General features: G+C 40.5%; 2 protein-coding genes across 4 annotated transcripts in view; one reads left to right on the forward strand and one right to left on the reverse strand.

Moving 5' to 3' along the window:
• Positions 1–8,853: 8,853 nt before the first annotated feature.
• LOC120798017 (nuclear receptor subfamily 4 group A member 2-like) lies at positions 8,854–14,728 on the reverse strand. Its single transcript, XM_040141915.1, has 7 exons — positions 14,690–14,728; positions 13,432–14,288; positions 12,107–12,236; positions 11,811–11,968; positions 11,486–11,685; positions 10,861–11,039; positions 8,854–9,127 (listed from the first exon to the last, which is right to left on the reverse strand). Exons 2-7 carry the CDS (start codon positions 14,281–14,283, stop codon positions 8,868–8,870), a joined length of 1,779 nt encoding a protein of 592 aa, XP_039997849.1. The 5' UTR covers positions 14,284–14,288; positions 14,690–14,728; the 3' UTR covers positions 8,854–8,867.
• gpd2 (glycerol-3-phosphate dehydrogenase 2 (mitochondrial)) overlaps positions 11,585–21,954 on the forward strand; it is a 32,083-nt gene continuing 21,713 nt past the window's right edge. For 2 of the 3 annotated variants that reach the window (XM_040141912.1, XM_040141914.1), the window contains exons 1-2: positions 16,264–16,400; positions 20,388–20,494. In XM_040141912.1, coding sequence (XP_039997846.1) covers positions 20,393–20,494 — 102 coding nt within the window. In that variant the 5' untranslated portion in view covers positions 16,264–16,400; positions 20,388–20,392. Of the gene's footprint in view, positions 11,715–16,263; positions 16,401–20,387; positions 20,495–21,954 lie in introns of those variants that run through there. The other variant, XM_040141913.1, reaches the window with a different exon arrangement.

Consider the following 21,954-nt stretch of genomic DNA (forward strand, 5'->3'; position numbering starts at 1 on the left):
AAATGTTTGTATTGTACAGTATGTTCTTTCTGCATTCATGTGTGTGAAATTTCTAATTTATGGATGTGACATTATGCAGCATAGTGTTTAAATTCAGCCAATCAAGTGGCTACGGGTAAAGTGCATAGTAAATGAAATCACTGGTGTAACGCTCATGTATAAACATGAATATTCATATAAAAAGTGAAGATGAACATGCTATAGAAACTCTGGAGGGAGAAGGTACAAATCGTCATGGCTGCGAATGTTATTTTAATTTAAAAAAAAAAAGGAAAATACAGTATATTGCTGCACAGAGTAGGGATTTTTAGTTTGTTTGGAATTTTATCTTCTAATATTTATTATATCATGTGCAGTTTTTCTTGCAGAAGTCCCTCAGGAGCTTCTTTGTCATTGTTGATGGTTTTGTCTCTATTGTTATGCTTTTCTTTTGCACCTTGGCCCCAGATGGACTGTGCACTTTTAAATTGATTTCATTTGAGTAAGCGAGAATTTTACAATCCCAATCATAAAATATGAATTTGTCAAGGTTTTATTGTTGCTCCACATTGCAGTGTAACATTTTGACTTCTGAAGTAACCGCGTTAGCCCATGATTTGACAATGTTAAAGCACAACACACTTTTCTAATCTATTATTATCGATTAAGATGATTTTTCACTAAAGTAGGAACCCGACAGAATACTGTTGAGGAAGTGAAATCACTTCCAATCTGTTTATGTCTTCGGGGAGGGGTTGTGGGGACAGGAAGTGGCAGGGTTTGTGGGTTGTATTCAATAGGCCTTTATCACAGCAGACATTTAGACATGTCAATAGGAAAATCACAGGTGTAATCTATAACCTTAATGATTCCACTGATCACAGCCGGCGTCAGGATGCTGCTATCGTGCACGGGCACCGGGACACTTAGAGGGAACGGAGCCGTTGTTAATGTTACTAGCAACACCTGCACTTTTCCTCCTGCTAAGACATGTCAAAATGTCTGCCCTGAAAAACCGAGCAGCTGAAGTAAGATGGAGAACAAAGGTTGCCTCAAGTAAGGCTCCATTTCCCTTTTGTGGTAGTTGGCGTGACGCGTTTAAAGTTAACTTTTTTTTCAAAACTCAGTCAGCACAGCAGCAGCAGTCAGTGTGGGCTAAGCTCTCTTTCAAAAACTCACTCAAACTGAACCGCCACCAAACCTCACTGTATTTCCAGACTGGTATACGCATGTTTACATACAATTATAGAAACTGTTCAAAACCTAGCATCACACAAAATCGGACTGACATTCGTTTCATTCTGCATCGAGTACGCACGGAGAAGAATTTTCTGTCACAGAGGCGGGAAGTGCATGATCAGATCGGACACAGCGAACGCTGGACGCCTGGACACGTCTGCAGAAGATGGATCGGGTAAGTAAAAGGTGCTATGTGGGTAAAAACTTATTGGCCAAATGCAGAAGACAAGGGTATCCAATACAAGTATGTAAAGTGAATATGTAAAGATTTGTGTTGCAAAAAAAAAAAAAAAAAACTCCTACTAAAGCATTTGTGATTCCTGTACAACTGTAAGGTAACACAGTCCATGCAGCAAAGAGGTGCCATTCATAGTGTTGTACAGGAATCCTGGTTAACGCTAAATAAACGATTGAATAAAAGATACTTCAAAGACAGTGGTGATCCATATTGTAATACTACCAGTTGTTAGTGTTGTTTTAGGTCAGTGTGAGTTTCGAAAAAGCGAATTATGATAGAGAAACGCGTGTTTACCAATTTTACCTGAGGAGCAAAAGAGACCGAAGTAAAAAACTGAAGCCCAGTGTAGCGGCGCCGCTGTGATGTCTGTCAGAAGGCAGGGGAGTCCTCGATCATGCAGGTCACAGCAGTCGTCTCGGGGTGTTGTTGCAGGAGTCTTGCTTCGTGCATACAGATGCCCACCACACACACACACACACACACACAGACCTGTGATGCCCCCTTGGAATAAACCAAATTAGTCAAGAAACCAAGAAACGAATGTTTGAGCTGTCTGAGAAACACACACGGAGTCAAACACAGCATGCACACACATACAAGCACGCAATCTATATCCTTGTCTCTGATACAGAAAAGGCACACACAAACTGAAAGAGCTTCAGTGTGTTCAGTATTGATATGATTGATCTGCATTTTAAAAAAAAAAAAGGAAAAAGAGAGATGAAAGACCCGATCGTAATGTGAAAAGAGAGAGCAGATGTAGTAGGAGCATAATTTTTCTCCTCTGGAATAAAGTACAAGACTATTAGTGAAGTCAGTTGACTGGGCCTACATGTGGCACTGCCAGACCAACATACTTATGTAAAAACTACACGCCAAACTAAACTAAACAAGCTTTCCCAGTCGAAAATTTTAAGCACAAGCAAATCCCTTCCACATAGTGCTACCAAAGGCCTGGTAATAAATGAGCTCAGAATTGGGGTTAAAACACTTAAGTGGGATATTTCAGGTGCTTGATGTGTCACCTGGGATCCTCTGTGTGTATTCTGCCCCTTGTCCCGGGGCTCAAATAATCCAGGCCACCGATTCAAGTGTTTAGACGACTGTTTGTCCTGTTAGCAGAGAATGCTAATTTCATTTCTCGTTGAGAGAGAGAGAGAGAGAGATTCAGGCTCCCTGAAGGATTTACCTTCAGAAATAACTACCTCTAATCCCTTCCAATTATCATCTGCTGTTTTGATGACAAGAAGATTTAGAGCAAGAGTTGTGAAGCGGACTCTTCACCCTGACAAAACACTAATCTGTTTTCATACAAAATCCGCTTGCTTTTCCTACACAAAGGACGCTCTTGGACAAAAAGTCAGTTTTAAGCAGTTTATAAACAGCCATGTTGGTGTAGCACTGGTCTGGCTGTGCTTCTGTTCGAGATGTCGTGTGACTTTAAAGAGCCCACAGTTTATGGAGGTGTATCTGGTTAAGAAAACATGTTGCGCACAACTTTCCCTCACAGCTGCACCTGTCACTTAAAAGTTAGGGGGCCGCGGTGAGCGACTATGTTTTTCCATTTCACAGCATTTCACAATCCTGTACACAAATCTGAGCTTGTAAAGCCCGAACATAAATTACAAGTGTGAGAAGTACGATGTTTACACGCAGCAACAAATCTTAACCGGGTTCCTCGTTTTGGAGAGCGATGGTGGATCGGAGTCCAGTTCTCTTGAAAAATGTCTGTGCTTACAGTCGTCCAGAGTCATTATCAATTAAGAGACAGGTAAAAGGCCCCCTACTCCTCCTATATGGGACCCCCAGGCTGAAAGAGACAGACAACGAGTTTTGGGTCTTTTGGCTTCTGATTTTGGTCATTTTGTGTATTTTCATGATCATTTTGTGTCCGTTTTGGGACTTTTTGCATCTTTTTCTGGTTTTTCATCTCTGTGGTCATTTTTTGTCTCTTAACCAAGCTCTGTGACTTTCAAACAAGAAACTTTAACAGTCATTTCATATAGAGGCTCTGGGCCAGGGACCCTCAGACCTCCCGGGCCCCTGGGCCTGTGCCCTGTAGGCCTGTTCACTAATCCATCCATGGCTGTGATGAGGATGCAGGTTTAATTAAAAGTAATTTTCCTGATTACACAGGTTAACATAGTAAAATGTCTTACAGATAAAGATATGTACTCTTATATCAGATTATCAATATCATTATATTAGTATATGGTACTAAGCTTTCAGCAAAATCAGTGGAGAATCATGAATAAACTGTAACACAATGTTCTCGGCTAATCCGGCAAATTAAATATGTGAAAAATCAAGACAATTTATCAAACTGATGAATCGCGATGGAACAATCTAATGTTATGTGTCTGACTGCCAACAAATGCAGTTATAATTACAACAGCTATTGAAGCATCTGATCAGTACACTGCAATAATCTGTAATGGATTACATGTTGAAAGTAACCGGGGGGTCCGCGCCTATAAATCCGTCTTGATGCTCGCGGTCTCTGGGCTGGCAGTGATAAGGGTTAAGCCGTATTGAAGCTGGATGGATGCAGAGATCAAAGTCGGCAGTCAGAGCCTCAGAAAAATCCCACAAGTCTTGCTCTCGAGATAAAATACTTGATGCTCCTGCACGGCCACAACCAGCAGCCTGAGGGGCCGGGAGGCTTCAGGACCCCCCAAAAAAAAAAAAAAGAAAAACAACCTGTTTGTGGTGCAAGTCGAGTTGTTTGACAGTGAGTGACAATCAGAAAGATTTCAGAGGGGTGAGGATGTTGGTATTTTGGGAAGCAGCTGAGGTCTGTACTCAATTTAAAGAGCATTTTATCCCATTGGTTCACTATGATATTCCAAAACTTGACATAGACTGCGTGGCCAAAAGTATGCGGACACCCAACCATTTCATCCATACGCGAGGGTGTGTTATTCCAAAATTATGGACATTAATCATCTACAATAAAATCCTCCACTCTTCTAGTTTCTGTCCAGTTTTTATGCTTACAATTACATTATAATGTGTATCAAACATTTATTAAAAGTTTATATACTGGAGCTTAAAGTGTTAACAAATTAACTAAAACTGCTGGACCTTCCTAAGTGGACTTTAATGGTTAAAATGTGCAAACGCAGCCCAGTGCCAAAATTTAGACACAGTATTTGGGTTAACATTACCCAGTCCCCATGGGTGGAAAACCACCCAAGACAATGGGTCGTTTTGATCTAGTGACCCAGTGCTAAACACACCAGCACTGGGTCACAAAAAATTCCTTTTTCTCGCACAGAACTGGACAGTTTTGTCCTGCCAGGTGCTCAAAGTTATTTAAACATGTATGGCCAGTTCAAATAGAAGTGGCGCAAAAGGGAAAATTACTTTGAGTGAATTGCTCATGACTCATAGACATTAGACATAGAGCATAAAACTTGTGATGGTGGCTCATATGTAGACGTTGCTGTGTTTCAGGGGGACACAGGCAAAAATGGTTGGGAACCACTGGTCTGAAGTATACCTGTCTGTTGTGCCCATACTGCACCGAATGGAGTCTTTTAATATCTATACCTATAAAACTGCCCTAGGAGCTAGCAGTGTAGTTCTGCTGTGAGATGCCTGCTATTGTATTATTCTCTCTCTCTCCCTCTCTACCTGTCAATCACCATCCACATCAGAATACATTGGACCTTTCTCCGATACTGTCATCGATTCATTTCTATCTCAGCCCGCCACGCTGGAGCATTGAACAGCCTCCGCTATTGATCCGCAGGCCTATTAAAACCTACTGGGGAACATCATGCTACATTTTTATTTTTTTATATAAGACTTTTTATTAACCAAAAAAAAGAAAAACAACCTGTTTGTGGTGCTAGTCGAGTTGTTTGACAGTGAGTGACAATCAGAAAGATTTCAGAGGGGTGAGGATGTTGGTATTTTGGGAAGCAGCTGAGGTCTGTACTCAATTTAAAGAGCATTTTATCCCATTGGTTCACTATGATATTCCAAAACTTGACATAGACTGCGTGGCCAAAAGTATCACGGACACCCAACCATTTCATCCATACGCGAGGGTGTGTTATTCCAAAATTATGGACATTAATCATCTACTATAAAATCCTCCACTCTTCTAGTTTCTGTCCAGTTTTTATGCTTACAATTACATTATAATGTGTATCAAACATTTATTAAAAGTTTATATACTGGAGCTTAAAGTGTTAACAAATTAACTAAAACTGCTGGACCTTCCTAAGTGGACTTTAATGGTTAAAATGTGCAAACGCAGCCCAGTGCCAAAATTTAGACACAGTATTTGGGTTAACATTACCCAGTCCCCATGGGTGGAAAACCACCCAAGACAATGGGTCGTTTTGATCTAGTGACCCAGTGCTAAACACACCAGCACTGGGTCACAAAAAATTCCTTTTTCTCGCACAGAACTGGACAGTTTTGTCCTGCCAGGTGCTCAAAGTTATTTAAACATGTATGGCCAGTTCAAATAGAAGTGGCGCAAAAGGGAAAATTACTTTGAGTGAATTGCTCGTGACTCATAGACATTAGACATAGAGCATAAAACTTGTGATGGTGGCTCATATGTAGACGTTGCTGTGTTTCAGGGGGACACAGGCCAAAAAGGTTGGGAACCACTGGTCTGAAGTATACCTGTCTGTTGTGCCCATACTGCACCGAATGGAGTCTTTTAATATCTATACCTATAAAACTGCCCTAGGAGCTAGCAGTGTAGTTCTGCTGTGAGATGCCTGCTATTGTATTATTCTCTCTCTCTCCCTCTCTACCTGTCAATCACCATCCACATCAGAATACATTGGACCTTTCTCCGATACTGTCATCGATTCATTTCTATCTCAGCCCGCCACGCTGGAGCATTGAACAGCCTCCGCTATTGATCCGCAGGCCTATTAAAACCTACTGGGGAACATCATGCTACATTTTTATTTTTTTATATAAGACTTTTTATTAACCAAAAAAAAAAAAAAAACCCCATTCTTTTTAACAGATAGAAGAGAAAACGTGGCACACTGCGGCAGACAAGGCTGAGCTTGTGAACAAATCAAACAAATCAGCTGGGCTGATTTCTGATGATTTCATTTCTCCCCAGTGATCTGATTATAATTTAACATATATTTGACTCGTGTTTAGCCTGTTGTCATAGGTTATAACAGGTTTATTTATTTCTTTTTTTAACCACAATGATCAGCAGCTGTATTTATTTCCCCTCTATGACTTTTCCCGGTGCAGGTGGTGAATTCGTGGCCTTTATCTTTGTCCACAGCAGCGGAAACCAGCTACTTTAATGCCAGATCTAACCAAAGGGCTGCAGAAATGTCAGACAGCCAGCGGCCATGAAACACACACACACACACACACACACTTTCCCCTTTTATCTGTCAAAATGATATATGAAATAGTCAGCTGTTTTACTCTACTGAAAGACGATTACCTCTCTGTAAAATATTGAGGATCACCGTGACCTTTGACCTTTACTCAAACGCGCATGCACACGTGCAAATATGTAGATGGTGGCCCTTCTTAGAGCAGAGTTTATTTACTCTCCAAACCTTGACTTTTTCATGTCATTTAATATTACAAATTGACAAAATAACTAATAAAAAAAAAAAAAATCAATGATTTCCAGCACATCAGTTTGGCTCGAGGAGAAACACAGCAAAAAGGTTGGGTTTGAATTTTTCACCCAGCATCACCCAGAGTACTTTTCATTTTTTAAAATTATTAGTCTTAGTCTGCATCCACGTTCGGTTTTTCCAGTGTGAATTTTAGAAAAAAAGCAAGACGTGAAAACTTTGAATAAAATTTACAGCAGCATTTCACACAAAAGCCATCAGTTACATCTAATTTGCAATATAATTTATATAAATGTACATCGTTGATTTTCAGTATCTTGTATTAGTTTATATGTACTCAAGAGATCTCCCCTGAAAATGAGATCTTAAGCTCAATGGGATTTACCTGATTAAATAACAATTATGTACTGTCTTCATTACTTAAGCTAGGCCTACCTGTTATCATAGCAAAGTGTCACACAGGTGGGGTTAGTTCATCCTTGTACTGGGTTAAGTATCCTAACTAATTAAAAATAAAAGTAAATATCTATATGACCATACATGACCTGAACAGACAGAATGACTCGTCCAAGAAAACCTATGATCTTTGCAGAATAAAAAAAATAAAAATAAAAAAAAATTCATGAACCACTTAACTCTTTTTAGACAGTTTCAGAAAAGAATCCCCAAAACAATACAGGCAATTTGTTGCAAAGCCATATTTTAGTGTGAGAACCTTGTATCTCTGTGTGAAAACACAGCCCTCAAAAACTGTATTTGAGAGGTTGTACGGGACAGCGTCAAGACTAGACCGTTTATTTAACACATGACTGCAACATTGGCACCATTTTGAAAGCTGTACTTTGACTACAACCTCCACGCAAAGGTAGCAATATTTAATTTTGCTTTACTATAGTTGCTGGTCTTGAAATGGGCATTTTATGTAAATAAATAAACATTAGTAAAATAAAAATTTGAATTTTTTTGTGTGGAAAAGCTCAAGTTTTGATTGATATTTAGCACAATATTTTGAGTCCTGGTATTGTCTTTCTCAAAAATTAAAAGTCCAAAGAGTTGGGGGGCACATTAAACCTTAAATAAATCAAAGTTCAGCAGCTGTAACGCGGTTTATTCAATAAAACAGGCACAATGACAGTTTACTCTGAGAACACAAGACCATGATAGAGTCTACTGAATATCATGTTAATCACTATTTGACTAATATAGGCTGTTATAAAGAACTTAAACATGATGGGACGCACTTATATCGTATCAAAATGCCTCTATACAACGAAAAGGTGTAAAACAACTCTCCTTACCTGCCAAACGTAGTTTTATTCCCTTGCAGTCCATAATTTTGGCCTGACAGTCAGGTCAAATCACATTGTAAAAAAAATAAAATAAAACAAAAAAAACTCAAATTTGAGGAATTACTGAAACAATAAAAGACATTGGTCCTTTCCTGATCTACAGGATAAAAAAAAAAAAAAAGCCACCAGCACCATGCTTCAGTTTCATTAAAGTCAGGAGCCGTTTTTTGTTTTTGTTTTGTTTTTGCTTTTTAATATTCCAAAGCACGTCGCTTGATATTATGGTGGAAATTACAGCAAGGCTAAGTAGTCACAATACTAGAAATAAATTAGTTTGCGTTCTGATTTCTTCTTCATTATTAGTTTTTGAAATGTTTTTTTTTTTTTTTTTATCTGTCAGGAATCACTTCTGGGATTAAAGCCAAAGTAGTCTGACATTGCCATCGCTGAGAAAAACACAGCACAAAAAAAACACAAAAAAACCCAACACAAACAACAACAACAAAAAAACGTCCCCGTGTGTATTCTCTTATGTCTCTAAAATGGCAATGTGTCGAGGAACAACTTATCTATTATTGCAGGCGGCGGCACCAGATCCTCCAGCTTCAAATAGAAAATCCTCTGCAGGCCCTGGATGCACAGAGTGCGGAGTTCAGGCAGCTTTTCTAAAAGTCTGGACAAATGGTTGGACCAGCAGCTGGAGCCTCCGTCGCCGCACATCCCGCCGTCCTTCAAGCACTTGACGATGTTGTTCTGCAGCTCCTCCACTTTCTTGGGCTCCTTCAGTCCGTGCCTCTCTGCAGGTCCGTAAGTCCGATTTCAAAAAACACATATTAGATGGTTTATAACGGGGCAAATGACGCAGAACGGATGTTGCCTTCACGTACGCTCCGACATCAGACAATCACACATTTAAAGGCTATTAAAAAGTTCTATCTATCTATCTATCTATCTATCTGTCTGTCTGTCTGTCTGTCTGTCTGCAACCATTTATCCATAACGTTTTTAGCTTTTATCTATTTTTAGCTAATTAATTCAACGTTGTCCACTCCTTTTAGCTAACTATTTCAAAACTTTATCTAACATTTTTCGCCAACAAATTTAACTGTTTATCCATTACTTTTAGCTTTATCTCTTATGTAGCTAACAATTTTAACTGCTGTACTTTTAGCTTTTAGCCGACTACTTCAACCGTTATCTATTACTTTTAGCCAACTGATTCAACTTATTATCCATTATTTTTAGTTAACTATTCTGAAAGTTTGTCCATTACTTTTAGCTAATTGACTCAATCATTTATCCATTACTTTTAGCAAACTATTTTAACAGTTTATCTATTTTAGCTATTTCAGCCCATCACTACCACTACTTTCCCCTGAGTACTTCAACCATTATCCTTTACTTTTAGCTAACTATTTTAATAGTTTATCAGTTACTTTTAGCTAAATGTCACAACCATTTTATCCATTACTTTTTTAGCGTTTATCTACTTTTACCTAATTATTTCAATGTTCATCCAATGACTTTTAGCTAACTATTGTAATGGTTTATCGAATATTTTTAGCTAACAATTTTAACTGTTTATCCATTACTTTTTAACTATTTTAACTGCTCTACTTATAGCTAATTATTTCAACATTCATCCATTACTTTTAGCTAACTGATTCAAATTATCCTCCATTATTTTTAGTTAACTATTCTGAAAGTTTGTCTATTACTTTTAGCTAATTGTCTCAACCATTTATCCATAACTTTTAGCAACCTATTTTAATACTTAATCTATTTCTTTTAGCCAGCTAGTTTAAATGCATCAATTACTTTTAGCTAACTATTTTAACTGTTTATCCATTACTTTTAGCTTTATCAGTTATGTGGCTAACTACTTTCACTGTTCATCCATTACTTTTAGCTGTCTACTTCAAACATTATCTATTACTTTTAGCAAATTAATTAAAGTGTTTATCCATTTACTTTTAGCTAACTATTCCAACCATTCTTGCATTACTTTTGGCTAACCGTTTACACCTCTCTGCTTGCTTGCTAACTAGTTTTTTTACACACTCCCATTCGCAACACTGAGGTTAGTGTTAAGGCGTTACAACTGACTCACGATCCGGGTATTTTTTCTGATCCAAATTTCACGTACCCCCCTGGCAACTACAGTAGCCCGGTTGGGAATCACTAATCTGTCTATTTCTAGTTAAATCATTACAGTCAGTTCTGATGTTTCCTACATGATCTCAAACCCCCTAAACTTCAAATGTGGTTCACAGCCAAGAAAAAGTGATTTCACTTAAAGCATAATTTGATTTCTATCATAAAACCATAGATATTTAAATCTGGGCTACTCTTTAAATTTAATTTAATATTTGAGACAAAACAGACCACTAACTGCTGGCAATTCTAATTTCCAAATCCTAGAAAATAACCCAGGCCGGATGTTGTATGTAACATGAGTAAGAGATTACTTTCAGTCCCTGAGATAGAAATCTTGAGGTGTGACAATAAACTGTGTTTTTGAGCATCTCACCAGTGACCAGGGCGAGGGTGCATATGCAGGAAAAGGTGGAGACGTCCAGGTTCATCCTCTGCAGGTTGGCAGAGAATTCAACGATGCTGTCGATCCACTCCCCAAAGCCCCTCAGGCACTGGAGCCGGTGCCACACTGACCCATCGCAGAAGATCAGCTTCCCTTCCTCTGGGTTGGATCTGAAACGGCATGACAGCTTGTGCTAAAAGTAAAAGGCTTAAAGGCAGAGGTGGATATAAACTGATTGGGTACACTGTTATGGACAATACTGGTGCAGAGAAATCTGTCAGATGGCTTCTGCATGCGTACATTATCGGACACAGAAATTCATTTGTATTTCAAAACAAGGATGTAGCTTCAAATTTAAGGCCTATGACGATAGGCTCTATCCTCTCAATAAATTCCTATGTCCTTCTCAGGATTTTAACCCACCTGTCATTAGTACCAAAAGTGGTAGAAAATTAAATCCATTCCTGAGTTTTGTTGTGTTTATTGGCAGATCCATCATCAAACATATATGCTGTGCACTGACTGCTAACTCAGGTGGGCTGTCCAATTTTTGTGGCAAAAAAGGGAAATTACAAAAGTCAGTACCTCAGTGTGTGACGAAAGGTTTGTTCCTTACCTGAACGAGAGTCGTAAAACAAAGAGTTCCAGGAAAGCTGAATAGAAGAGCAGGTCTTGGTCGTGCTTGGGTAGGGAGGTAAAGCCCGGGATCTTCTGCGCCCACCCTCGAATCACCTCCATTGATCTGGTCAGGAGGTCGTAAAACTGACGGACATGCTGTGCATCATCTCCCAGTGGACTTCCAGGACTCTCCTTGAACTGCAGTAAAGAGTCGGCAGGGGCATCAGGTAGGAATGATAAGAAATACCATCAATTACTGCTGTATTTTGTGCTAATTTTGTCTTTAGGCTAACAATGGAGTAATTCTTGTAAACCCTGATTACTTTGGAGAAGTCAAGGCGAGAGGGTGGAGGGTTTGACTCCACATGTGCCCTGATGAGGGCACTCAGGAGGGTGCTGACAGGTGAAGACGAGTCTGAAAGAGCTTTAGGTTTGGATGGCAGGCGACCTCTTCGACCTTTCAGACTGTCTGTCCTCACTACTGCAGAGCATGTGGAGAAACAGGGAATACTTTATTAGTTTTTGTTTTGACTTGGGGGGTTTTGTTGCAGGTGTAAATTAAAACGATTCCACCCGTAATGTCAGAAATGAAATGTGGTTTCAAGGTGTATCGGTTTACCTTCTTTGACCATTCCCACTGCAAGGCACTTCTGAAAGCGACAATATTGGCATCGGTTCCTCCTGCGTTTGTCCACGGGGCAGCTTTTGGCAGCCAAACACACGTACTTAGCATTTTTTTGCACTGTGCGCTGAATGAGGACAGGAAAAAAATGAAGATATTTTTCAATGTAGAAAGTTAAAAAAAAAAAAAAAATCCAGTACCTGCTCTTGTTACACTTGATGATATATTGAGTTTAAATTGATGCTTACTCATCTGAGAATATATATAATATTTAATTTAAATGACATGAGTTTAAGTTTAGCTTTGAACCTCATTCTGATGATCTATAAAACTACACACAGAACCATCTGAGTGTACCACAGAGAACCTTTTTTCTGGACATGTTCTTCGCTGTACTTTGGTACAAGTTCAAGGGCCATCTTGAAACACCATTATATCCAAGTATTGGTTGCTGTAGAACCAATATCATGGTGTAGAATTGTTCTCAAAGGGTCCTTTTCATGGTAAAAAAAATAGCTTTTCTACAAGCCTGTGAGGGATGATCTAATCTGTTGGCATGGGGAACCTTTTTGCGAGGGTCCTGCAATGGTCCATATGAAAAAAAACAACATTAAGAACCATAGAGAATCGTAACTTTGCCATTTATGTAACAATAATGTCACAGAGATCCTATCTTGAGGGGTTATTTAAAAATGATTCCACCTACAGAGCCTTAACTGGTCCTTTGAAAATTAACAGCAGCACTCTAGCTCCTGTGGGCCATCTGAGGCATTATAAGGCATTCAGCAGGCGGACAGGGCAGTCTGGGTAAATACAGGGTCGTGGACATTCATAATTTGGAGAATCGCCCCCGGGAATCTCCTTCAGAGAGAAGAAGGGGAGGGTTTTTATTCATGGCACGTTGGTGGCCATTTTCATACAGGACATTTGCCCCTAAAATGCACGTGTCAAGGGATCAAAACGTGCATCTGAAGTATAATGTCCAATTTAGGAGGCCAGTCAGGGGTCCCACTGGGATTTTTACATTACAGCCTATTACTTGAAATCAGGGCTTCATTTTGCGAAAAAGTGAATATATCCATGTTAAATGGTGATATTTTCAAATTTGACCTCTCATGAAAGTGGTGTCACATTATTTTGAAGGACTGTAAATTATCATTATTTTGAGATAAATTAGCTGACTTACAATTGGACTAATCCATTTAAACTTTTCAGTGTATAAAGGTGCCTGCACCATTTGTGTCCGTCAGCTGTCTGCAAACCTCCCAGTTAAAACTGCAGTTTTTCATGCAGCTTTAAATAAGGCTGCACTGAGAACAAACCTTGAAGAAACCCTTGCAGCCCTCGCAGGTGCGCACTCCGTAGTGCTGGCAGGCTGCGTTATCCCCGCACACCGCGCACAGCCCCTCCGTGCTGAGCGGGCCTCGGCTGGGCGCAGAGGGAGCCTGGTAGTCCATAAAGTGGTGACTGTGGGCGAGCTGGAGCGGGTGAGGAAATCCCAAACCGGGTTGCTTTCCCAGGCCGGCGGAACCCAAAACCCCGGGACTGTCCAGCGGCTGGTGCGCTCCGGCTGTGTCCAGGTTCATGGACACGTGTAGAGATCCGTCAAATTTCATCTGACAGGTGGACAAGCTCTGACCGCTGTGTTGCGCGTGTTTGAAGGAAAACAGCGAAAATCTGGATAGTGTGTTTTTCCTATGCGCCGCCGCCAAATAGTCCTGTCGAAAACTGTACAGAGAGCCGGAGTCATCCCAGATGTGTCCCGGTGGCGTTTGGAAGCTGGACGAGATGGGGGCGTGCGGTGAGGGCGACCGGTAATAGTAAACGGAGCCCGTGGAGGAGAGTAGCTCGTCGGACTGGTGCGAGGGATGCTGATTCGGCTGATACCGCGGACACCCGTGCGCATCCTCCACCTTGACGCAAGGAAGCTCCCCCTGAACTGGCATTTGGAAGAGGCACGGGGGCTTCACGTCGTACCCGGGGCTGTAAGTGTCCGCCAAAGGGCCAAAACTGGGGCCCGACGTTGCAGCTGAGATTTCACTGTTAGCAAGGTCCATGCTGAACTTGACAAACTCCGGGGTGAGAAAGTCGCAGCTGCGCTCCCCGCCGGCGCTCTGGGAAGCCGGGCTGGCTCCTTGCGGCGAGGACCCGCACTGGCTCTGGACGCACGGCATGGTCTCTGCAAAAATGGACATGATGCAGTCAGTCGAGAGTAGACCAAGTGGGCGAGGGAAGATCTTGCAAAAGACACTCTATTGCATTGAGGTATTTTAGTTCTTTTACTTTATCAAGTGATAACATTTAAAAATATGCAATACTCAATATAAAATGAGACACGTCGCTTGTACCCCGTATTAAACAGAGGCTTTTATGTTTTCTCTAACATTTTACCAAGAATTTATCATAAAAAAGTCCACTGAAAACAAGTTACGCACCCTGTTAGGCAGAGATTTTCACTTGACGAGAGAAAGGTACGACTTTAAGACTATTTTGAATTGTCTTAAACGTCTTATTTTTCTGTACGCAGGCCAACGGCACGAAACTGGGATGCATTAAGATCTGAATTTGGTGGGTTATTACCTTAAGGCTTCAGTTGTCTTATGTTTCAGAGGATGGTATTTCCCGCTAGATTTTTTTTCTGGTATGAAACAAAAAAAACAAAACAGAGCATCACTTGCAAGCTTTACATTGGCACGAAGCCATCGACTTCTTCATAAATCAGAAGAGAAAAGTAGAATATGCAATACCTTAAACCTCCATCCAGTGCAGTAGGACAGCGATAAATAATCCCATCTCTGCCGTAGCGTCGCCCGTGGATCTGTTAAACCTTCAGCTGCGACCAGAGAAGTCCACTCGCTGTCTTGAGAGCAAAGGAAATGACTGCTCACTTCTCCCACTCTTGGCTCGCAGACTGACTGCCAGTAGAACCGACAATGTGCTTTTGTTTACGTGGTGCGCTCAGTGTGCCAAACGCTATTACGCACAAGGCACAGAGGGGTGGAGTGGTGTGCGTGTGTCTCTCTGTGTGAGTGTGTGTGTGTGTGTGTGTTTGTGTGCGGGCACAGAAAGTGGTTCGTGTAAATTGGAAATAATGCTTGTGGCCCACTTCCTTGCAGCTTGCGTCATATTTTAGTTATTTTATTGCCGTGTAATAAATTATTAGACCTGTGGCTGTTTTGCAGTGCGGATGCATTTCGGTATTAAGTTTTCAAAGTGGCGCCGTTTACTGATAAATCATCTCCAAGCTTAATCTGTGGTTGAAAAACCACCATTTTGCAACTTTTCACACTTGTTTAGTATAAACAAAATATTAAAATGTCAGTTTATTTATATGCTGAAGGCTTTAGTGTTTCTTCTGCGTGCCTTCTGTGGTGAAAGCAAAGACAGAATAGGAGACAATGGGCACCTGGGCACAGGCATGTCAAAGGCCCTACACCTCTCTTTAACGGGAGCAAGACCCCCAGACTGAAAGAGACCACAAGTTTGTTTCGTGTCTTTCTGTGGTCTTTTGCATCTTTTTCTGGTCTTTCTTTGTTTTTGTGTCTTCTTATAGTTGTTTTGCATCTTTTTGCGGTTCCTTTGTATCTCTTTATCGTCTTACTTCTCTTTTTGGTTGTTTTGAATCTCTTTGTGGTCATTTTGTGTTTCTGTGGTTGTTGTGCATCTCTTTGTGGTCGTTCTTGGGCCGTTTGTGGTCTCTTTGTAGTCGTTTTCTGTTCCCTTGTACTCATTGTGCATCTCTTTGTGGTCGTTTCGCGTCTTTGGGGTCATTTTTGCTGTTTTCTTGTGGCGATTATGCGTCTCTTTGTAGTCGTTTTGTGTGTCTTTGTTGTAATTGGGCATTTCTTTATAGTTTTGATTTCACAACTTTCTGATTTTCGGAGCTCCTTGTGCGGTCTCCTGTCTCTGTCGGCGTTGTGCAGGTGACACCCCGGTGACCAATGGGCTTGTGCCCGGTACGCCCGCTCGGTAATCCACCCATGGCCGAAAGACAGAGAAAACGACAGCTGGTCATCTTGAAGGAGAAGGAGGCTGGAGGGGAGACAGGCGTTGTGCAACCTTGCCTTCGCCTTACGTCAACAACGCGGCACCGCCTCGGCTCGAACATTATTGGACGACCGTAGCCGAGTGCTGCGTTCCGATTGGCTCTCCGCGGCGCCACTCAACGGCGCTCGGTTTCCTGGTTGTAGCTGTCAAACACAAGCTACGGTTTGGATAAGAGCCGATGTCCTCAGTCACCGTCCTGCATCCCACCGAGCGAGGTTTATCCGGCCACTAAACAAGAAATCCTGTAAGTGGGAATGTCTGTTGTATCACACGGTGATTTTCGAGCGTTTTAAAATCTTAATGAGGAATTCTTAACCCTGTGTCTATTGGCAGAGAGCCAAAAAAAACGGAACAACATCTGCAAGTTTTTCTTTGCTAGTGACTGTATTGACAATGAAATAATAACATATCCGCCTGAGGTATAGCTAAGGACATGCCGAGTTAATGTGTATATTTTGGTTATTCAAAATCGTAAAAATAGCTCAATCATCCCTCCAGCGTTAGCCCCTTCCTGTCAAGGTATGTAACTCGTCTTTGTATAACGTGAAGAGCCTATTCGTGACTGTTAAGACCAAGCTTGTTGTTGGTTTTCCTCAAAGACCAAATCGAGCCGACATTTTAATCCACGGCAAGATGTCAGTTTAAAATAACACCGACTTCCTCTTGTGTGGTGATAGATAACGGAGCCATATAGCAATTCAGCGACCTGGCATCATAAATCCAGGTAACGTTAGTACCGCTTGCCGTTACATGTAAGTCTCTTACATTTGACGTTACTACAGAGAGGGCCCCCAATCCTCAAATGGAGATATTTTTAAAAAAGCAAAAATTTCAATGGAGTTTCGCCATGTGATTCTTCAAAAACCTGCCCACATTACAGCCAGAACCCCCCCCACCCCCAATCTGCTGACTCATAATGAGTCTACAGGCTGATGTAAGTGAGGCCACTTTGGGTTGTGATTTTCCAAAAGTGTGTGTGTGTGTGTGTGTGTGTGTGTGTGTGTGTGGGTGGGTGTGGGTGTGGGGTGTGGGGTGTGGATGGATGGGTGTGTGTGTGTGTGTGTGTGTGTGTGTGTGTTTGTGTGTTTGTGTGTGTGTGTGTGTGTGTGTGTGTCTGGGGGGGGGGGGCAGCATCACCATGAGAAGGAACAGTTCTCTCTTATTAGTGCTTCAGTTTAACTCTCAAACATTAAGACAGCCCCCTGGCTCAGCTGGCTAAACTACACCCGTCAGCAAGTTCTTGTCAGAGGGGTTCCTCAGGGCTAATTATTGTCATATTTGGCCTTTATGGTGTTCAGTAATGAGCAGCCTGTGAAAGGGTGTGAAAGCCTGTGGTATGCCTTTGAGTCGGTTTTGATTATATCGGGTCTGGAAGGCCAGTACACAATGTAAGGCTGGGTGTCTGTTGAAAATGTTCAATTATAGTGCGGATATGATTATTCCAAAACTGCTACCAAAGAATGCACTGAGGTTTGATATTTAGCCCTGACAGAAGGGGATCTTTCACGTTACTAGCCCATATGTTGGATTGATTTATTTTTAATTCTTTTTTTTTTCTTAATTTTTTCAGTGTTGAGTAGCTCCTGAAACACTATTTCAACCATCAAGGCACATTAAAGCTGTGTCACAATTATACTGAGAGAGAGAGAGAGAGAGCTATAATTATATTTCAGTCATATGGTCATATACTGGAGCACACAGCTTTAGCATCTGTCATACGCAGCTGTGGTAGAATATATGTCACCGCGCACTTTCAGTTCTCGGGGAGAATTTGTTTTAATGTCTTTACAGGCTCTTATAATCAGGAATGCACAGATATCCCACGATCTTGCTTTGCTTTTTTTTAGTCATTTGGGTACAAAACAGGTGAGACTTTGGCTTTTTTATGGTAATTTTAAGGTTAGTGATACGTATACATGGGTACGGTTTAACAGTTGTATGCAGACACGTTCAACTTATAATGTGGTCAAAAGTTGGCAGTAGAAACATGATACTGTTTTTTGGTGCTTATATTGGCTGACACAATAGTATGCTACTTGTAATTGGTCATTTGTTAGTCCAAACTGGTTATTGACATTTGTACCATCTGTAGCTGTGTTTTATTAAAATGCATTAGAATCTGCTTCGGTGCATGCCACTCCCTGCAAACCTCTATTCAAAGTGCACTGCAGTGGGAATGCAAATACTTTTTTGGGCTGCCCCCGGTGGGAATTGAGGCCCTCCAACCTGCCAGACAGGGCCTGTATCGTGTTCTGCTCATTATTGTACACAGGGTCACTATGGAGATGTGGAAGCGGTGTCCTAACAGTTGCTTAATACTGAAATGCAAATGCACTGTGTATCATTTTCAATGTTCATTTCAGACAAGATTATGCTGCAGGGTTTATTTACTTATTATTTAAATAATATTGTCCCGTGGCGTTAAGATATCTTTTAATTGGAATTAAAGGACCAGTTTCATGAAAACCAGCCCTAGACCACAGGGGTGTCCACATACTGTATATATCCTTTTTGGCAGAATCCGATACCAGTACTTTCTTTTGCCCAAATTTAAAAGCTGTATGCACCGCACCGTGTGGGTCTCTCATTGGGATCATTTTTGTGTGAAACAGCATGTGATGAGGGATTGTTTTGGTGCGAAGAGCTGAGCTGGCAGCCCACCATAGCTTCATGAATGTAACTTAACGTGAAGGACCAATTTTTGTAATGACATTGAGAAGGAAACTGTGTAACTGTAGTAACCGTGTGTTTAACTTTGATTGGTCTCATCTGGCTGATAACAGATCAGCTTAATAAGGTCAGTATTGGTCCTGATACTGGTCTCCGGGTTGTACCGGTGCAGGTCTAATCTGTTAGCTGTTTGAAGCAAAATATACTTTTAAGGCTTTTGTTCACTGAATAAGAATGAATGACTTGTTAGGAATGCACGTTTTTGTGCAGGTGCTTGTATAAGCAATTTTGCTCATTGTGGGTGAAATTTAATATTATGGGATGGGGTTGCATCTGAGGAGCCCATGTTATAAAAAAAAAAAAAAAAAGGTTAAAATTGCTGTTACAATTTCCTAGAGTTGAAATTGACAAATCACTTGTTTTGCCCAATTGTCAATTCACTCTCATACATGACAAAGAAAAGCTGCAAATCCTGACAAGCTGGAAAGAGGGAATGTGAAACATTCCTCAATTAAACATACCTTAAGCAAAATAATCATTAAAATAATTGCCAATTAATTATCTCTCAATCAACTAATTGATGAATCAGCTGTTTGTTTCTCCAAATATGATATTACCTCCAGGTTTACTTGTTAAGGAGAGTCTGTAATTGTCTACAACACTTTGCCCAGTATGAAAAATCCCTTATCACTGAGAATAATAGAATATAAGACTAATTTAAGTGTCCCGTATCACTGCAAGGCATTAAAACCAAATATCTGCTTAATTCTTCATTTGAACAATAATTTAACAGTTTTCATGCAATGCACACAACAGTTAATTATCAAAGCATAGTGAGTGAAATGTGTTAATGCTGCATAGTTGGACACACAAAAGGATTTTGCAAGTGGTGCAAACTAACAGTCATTTTCATTATTGATTAATCTGTCAATTAGTGTTCTCATGTGGTGCTTTAAATGTCAAAAATAATAACAAACGACCATGAGAAGTTACCAGAGGGAATGTGGTGTCCTTTAAGTGCTTGTTTAGTCTGACGAACTGATAGGACACAAAAAATTAAGAGTTTTAAGTCTTTTTCCAAGCAAAAATACCAAACATTCGATAGTTCCAGCTTCTCGAATTTGAGAATTTTCTACTTTTCCTCTATTTTATGAGATTGTAAACTGAACACGCTTGGTTTGTGGACTGTTGGCTGGACAAAACAAGACATGAAAAGATGTCATATTTTGGGCTCTGTGACATTTAATGGACACTTTTCACTTATTCTGATGTTTTATGATGAAATGATTAATCTGGAAATAATTGCCAGAATAATTGATGAAGAAAATAATCGTTAGTTGCAGCTCTAGGCTAAAATATGTAATAGTTTAACAAAATTGTCACTGTAACAGTTTACAAGTCGTTCTCGGGGTAATTCAAGTTTCTTCTTTCTCTATGCCACAGCTGATACGGACACCAGCAAACACTGACAGCCTTCCTCTGCCTCTCCACGTCCTCTTCACATGAACTTTTGTCCTAGTGTTTCAGCGGTATAATGTACTTATAATTACTTTTTCTGCAGGGCCAATGGCATTCAGGAAGGCTCTGAAACGGACGGCGATCATAGGGGGCGGGGCGGTCGCCACGGTTTTTGGCCTCTCGCACCTAATCGAGTACAGGAAGACGCAGGTAAGTTGATGAAAGATGTCACCTTTCGGTTTGTCCGCCTTTTTCCAGGGTCATTTCAGCAAATGTTTGCTTCTTTTCTTCTTGTTTCTTGTGGCATGAATACAGTTTGCGAGAATTCCAGGGTGTAAACATCCAGTTTTACGGGATTTGACTTAATATTTTTCGATATTTTTATTTCTAAGTATTGCGTAGTGGCCCCTGTATATGCTGCTTCAGATGCTTTTCCACCATGGCAGCCATTAAACTTTAAGACAAACTATCTATACTTATATATTCTGGGCATTACATTATCACTTTGAGACCAGTATTTCTGCCATGTATGGAAGGACTGCCTTTCAGGGCATGTCCTGTCTAGATTTTGGAATGTGCTTGCTTTCGTCTCCATGGTGTGTTTTTTTTTTTTTTTTGGTTGCTGTTGCCAGTTGCTGTGCAGGAGGCATCAGTTGCCTTGCAAGCAAGCACTGGATCCTGATCGGCTTATAAATTATGATAGAACGAACAAGTCCTCTTGTGCCAGCAGGTTTTTTTTTTTGCATTGTCGTTAACCTGTGCATAGACAGTGATGTTAATTATTGTATAAAGTTTTTGTATCTGATTTTAGAAAAAACTGAAAGCTACAAAAATCCCCAGTACCCTTCTTCCTTAACTCTGACCTTGTATAAAATTTGTATGTCAACCTGAAATAAATGTGTCACTTTTTAATTGGTTCATCCATCCATTCATTCATCCATCCATCCATCCATCCATCCATCCAACCATTCATCCATTTTCTGTCGCCTATCTAGGTCCAGGTTGTGTTTAATGATTAATTAATGATATTATTAGGAATTTTTGTCATACACACCTGGGAAATAATGACTTTTTATTTTTTATTTTTATAGATGTTAATAAATTAAGGTACTTTCTGTAATTTAACTTTTGCCAGTATAGGTAGATATTAAATTACATTCTGTGTGGGAATGATGAGGCTTTAAAATCTATTTAATTTGGTAAACCCTGTCCTTACCCTGTGTATTGCAAGTTTTGTGACATTGACATTTTAATCCCAAAGCTTTCCCTGAAGTCTTTTACTCTTAAATAGCCAGCTAGAGTATTTGAATGGAGCGCTCTCTCCAAATGATATTTAGCTCCTCGACATTGTAGATGGTCGACGGCGTAAACCTGAGGGATGACAAAAACTCAGGTGCTCAGAGAACAACAGGCAAAGTTTCAATGGTAGTGGAGTTCTGCCTCATAAGTGGTGACACTGGGAGCACCGCTGCTTGCTTATTGTCGAGCCTCAAAACTCAGCCACTCATCATCTACACGAACACATAAATAAGCACACAGCTTGGCTTCATTTGAGATGGACAAGCAGCTGTGTTTCCCTTGACCTCTGAACTGACGTAGGCCTATTTTAGGCATGCCAAACAACTACATGCCAGACTTTATTTGACTGTACAATCTAATGTGAACTCTGT

Source organism: Xiphias gladius, chromosome 13 (assembly GCF_016859285.1).
Source record: "Xiphias gladius isolate SHS-SW01 ecotype Sanya breed wild chromosome 13, ASM1685928v1, whole genome shotgun sequence".
Classification (NCBI taxonomy): domain Eukaryota; kingdom Metazoa; phylum Chordata; class Actinopteri; order Istiophoriformes; family Xiphiidae; genus Xiphias; species Xiphias gladius.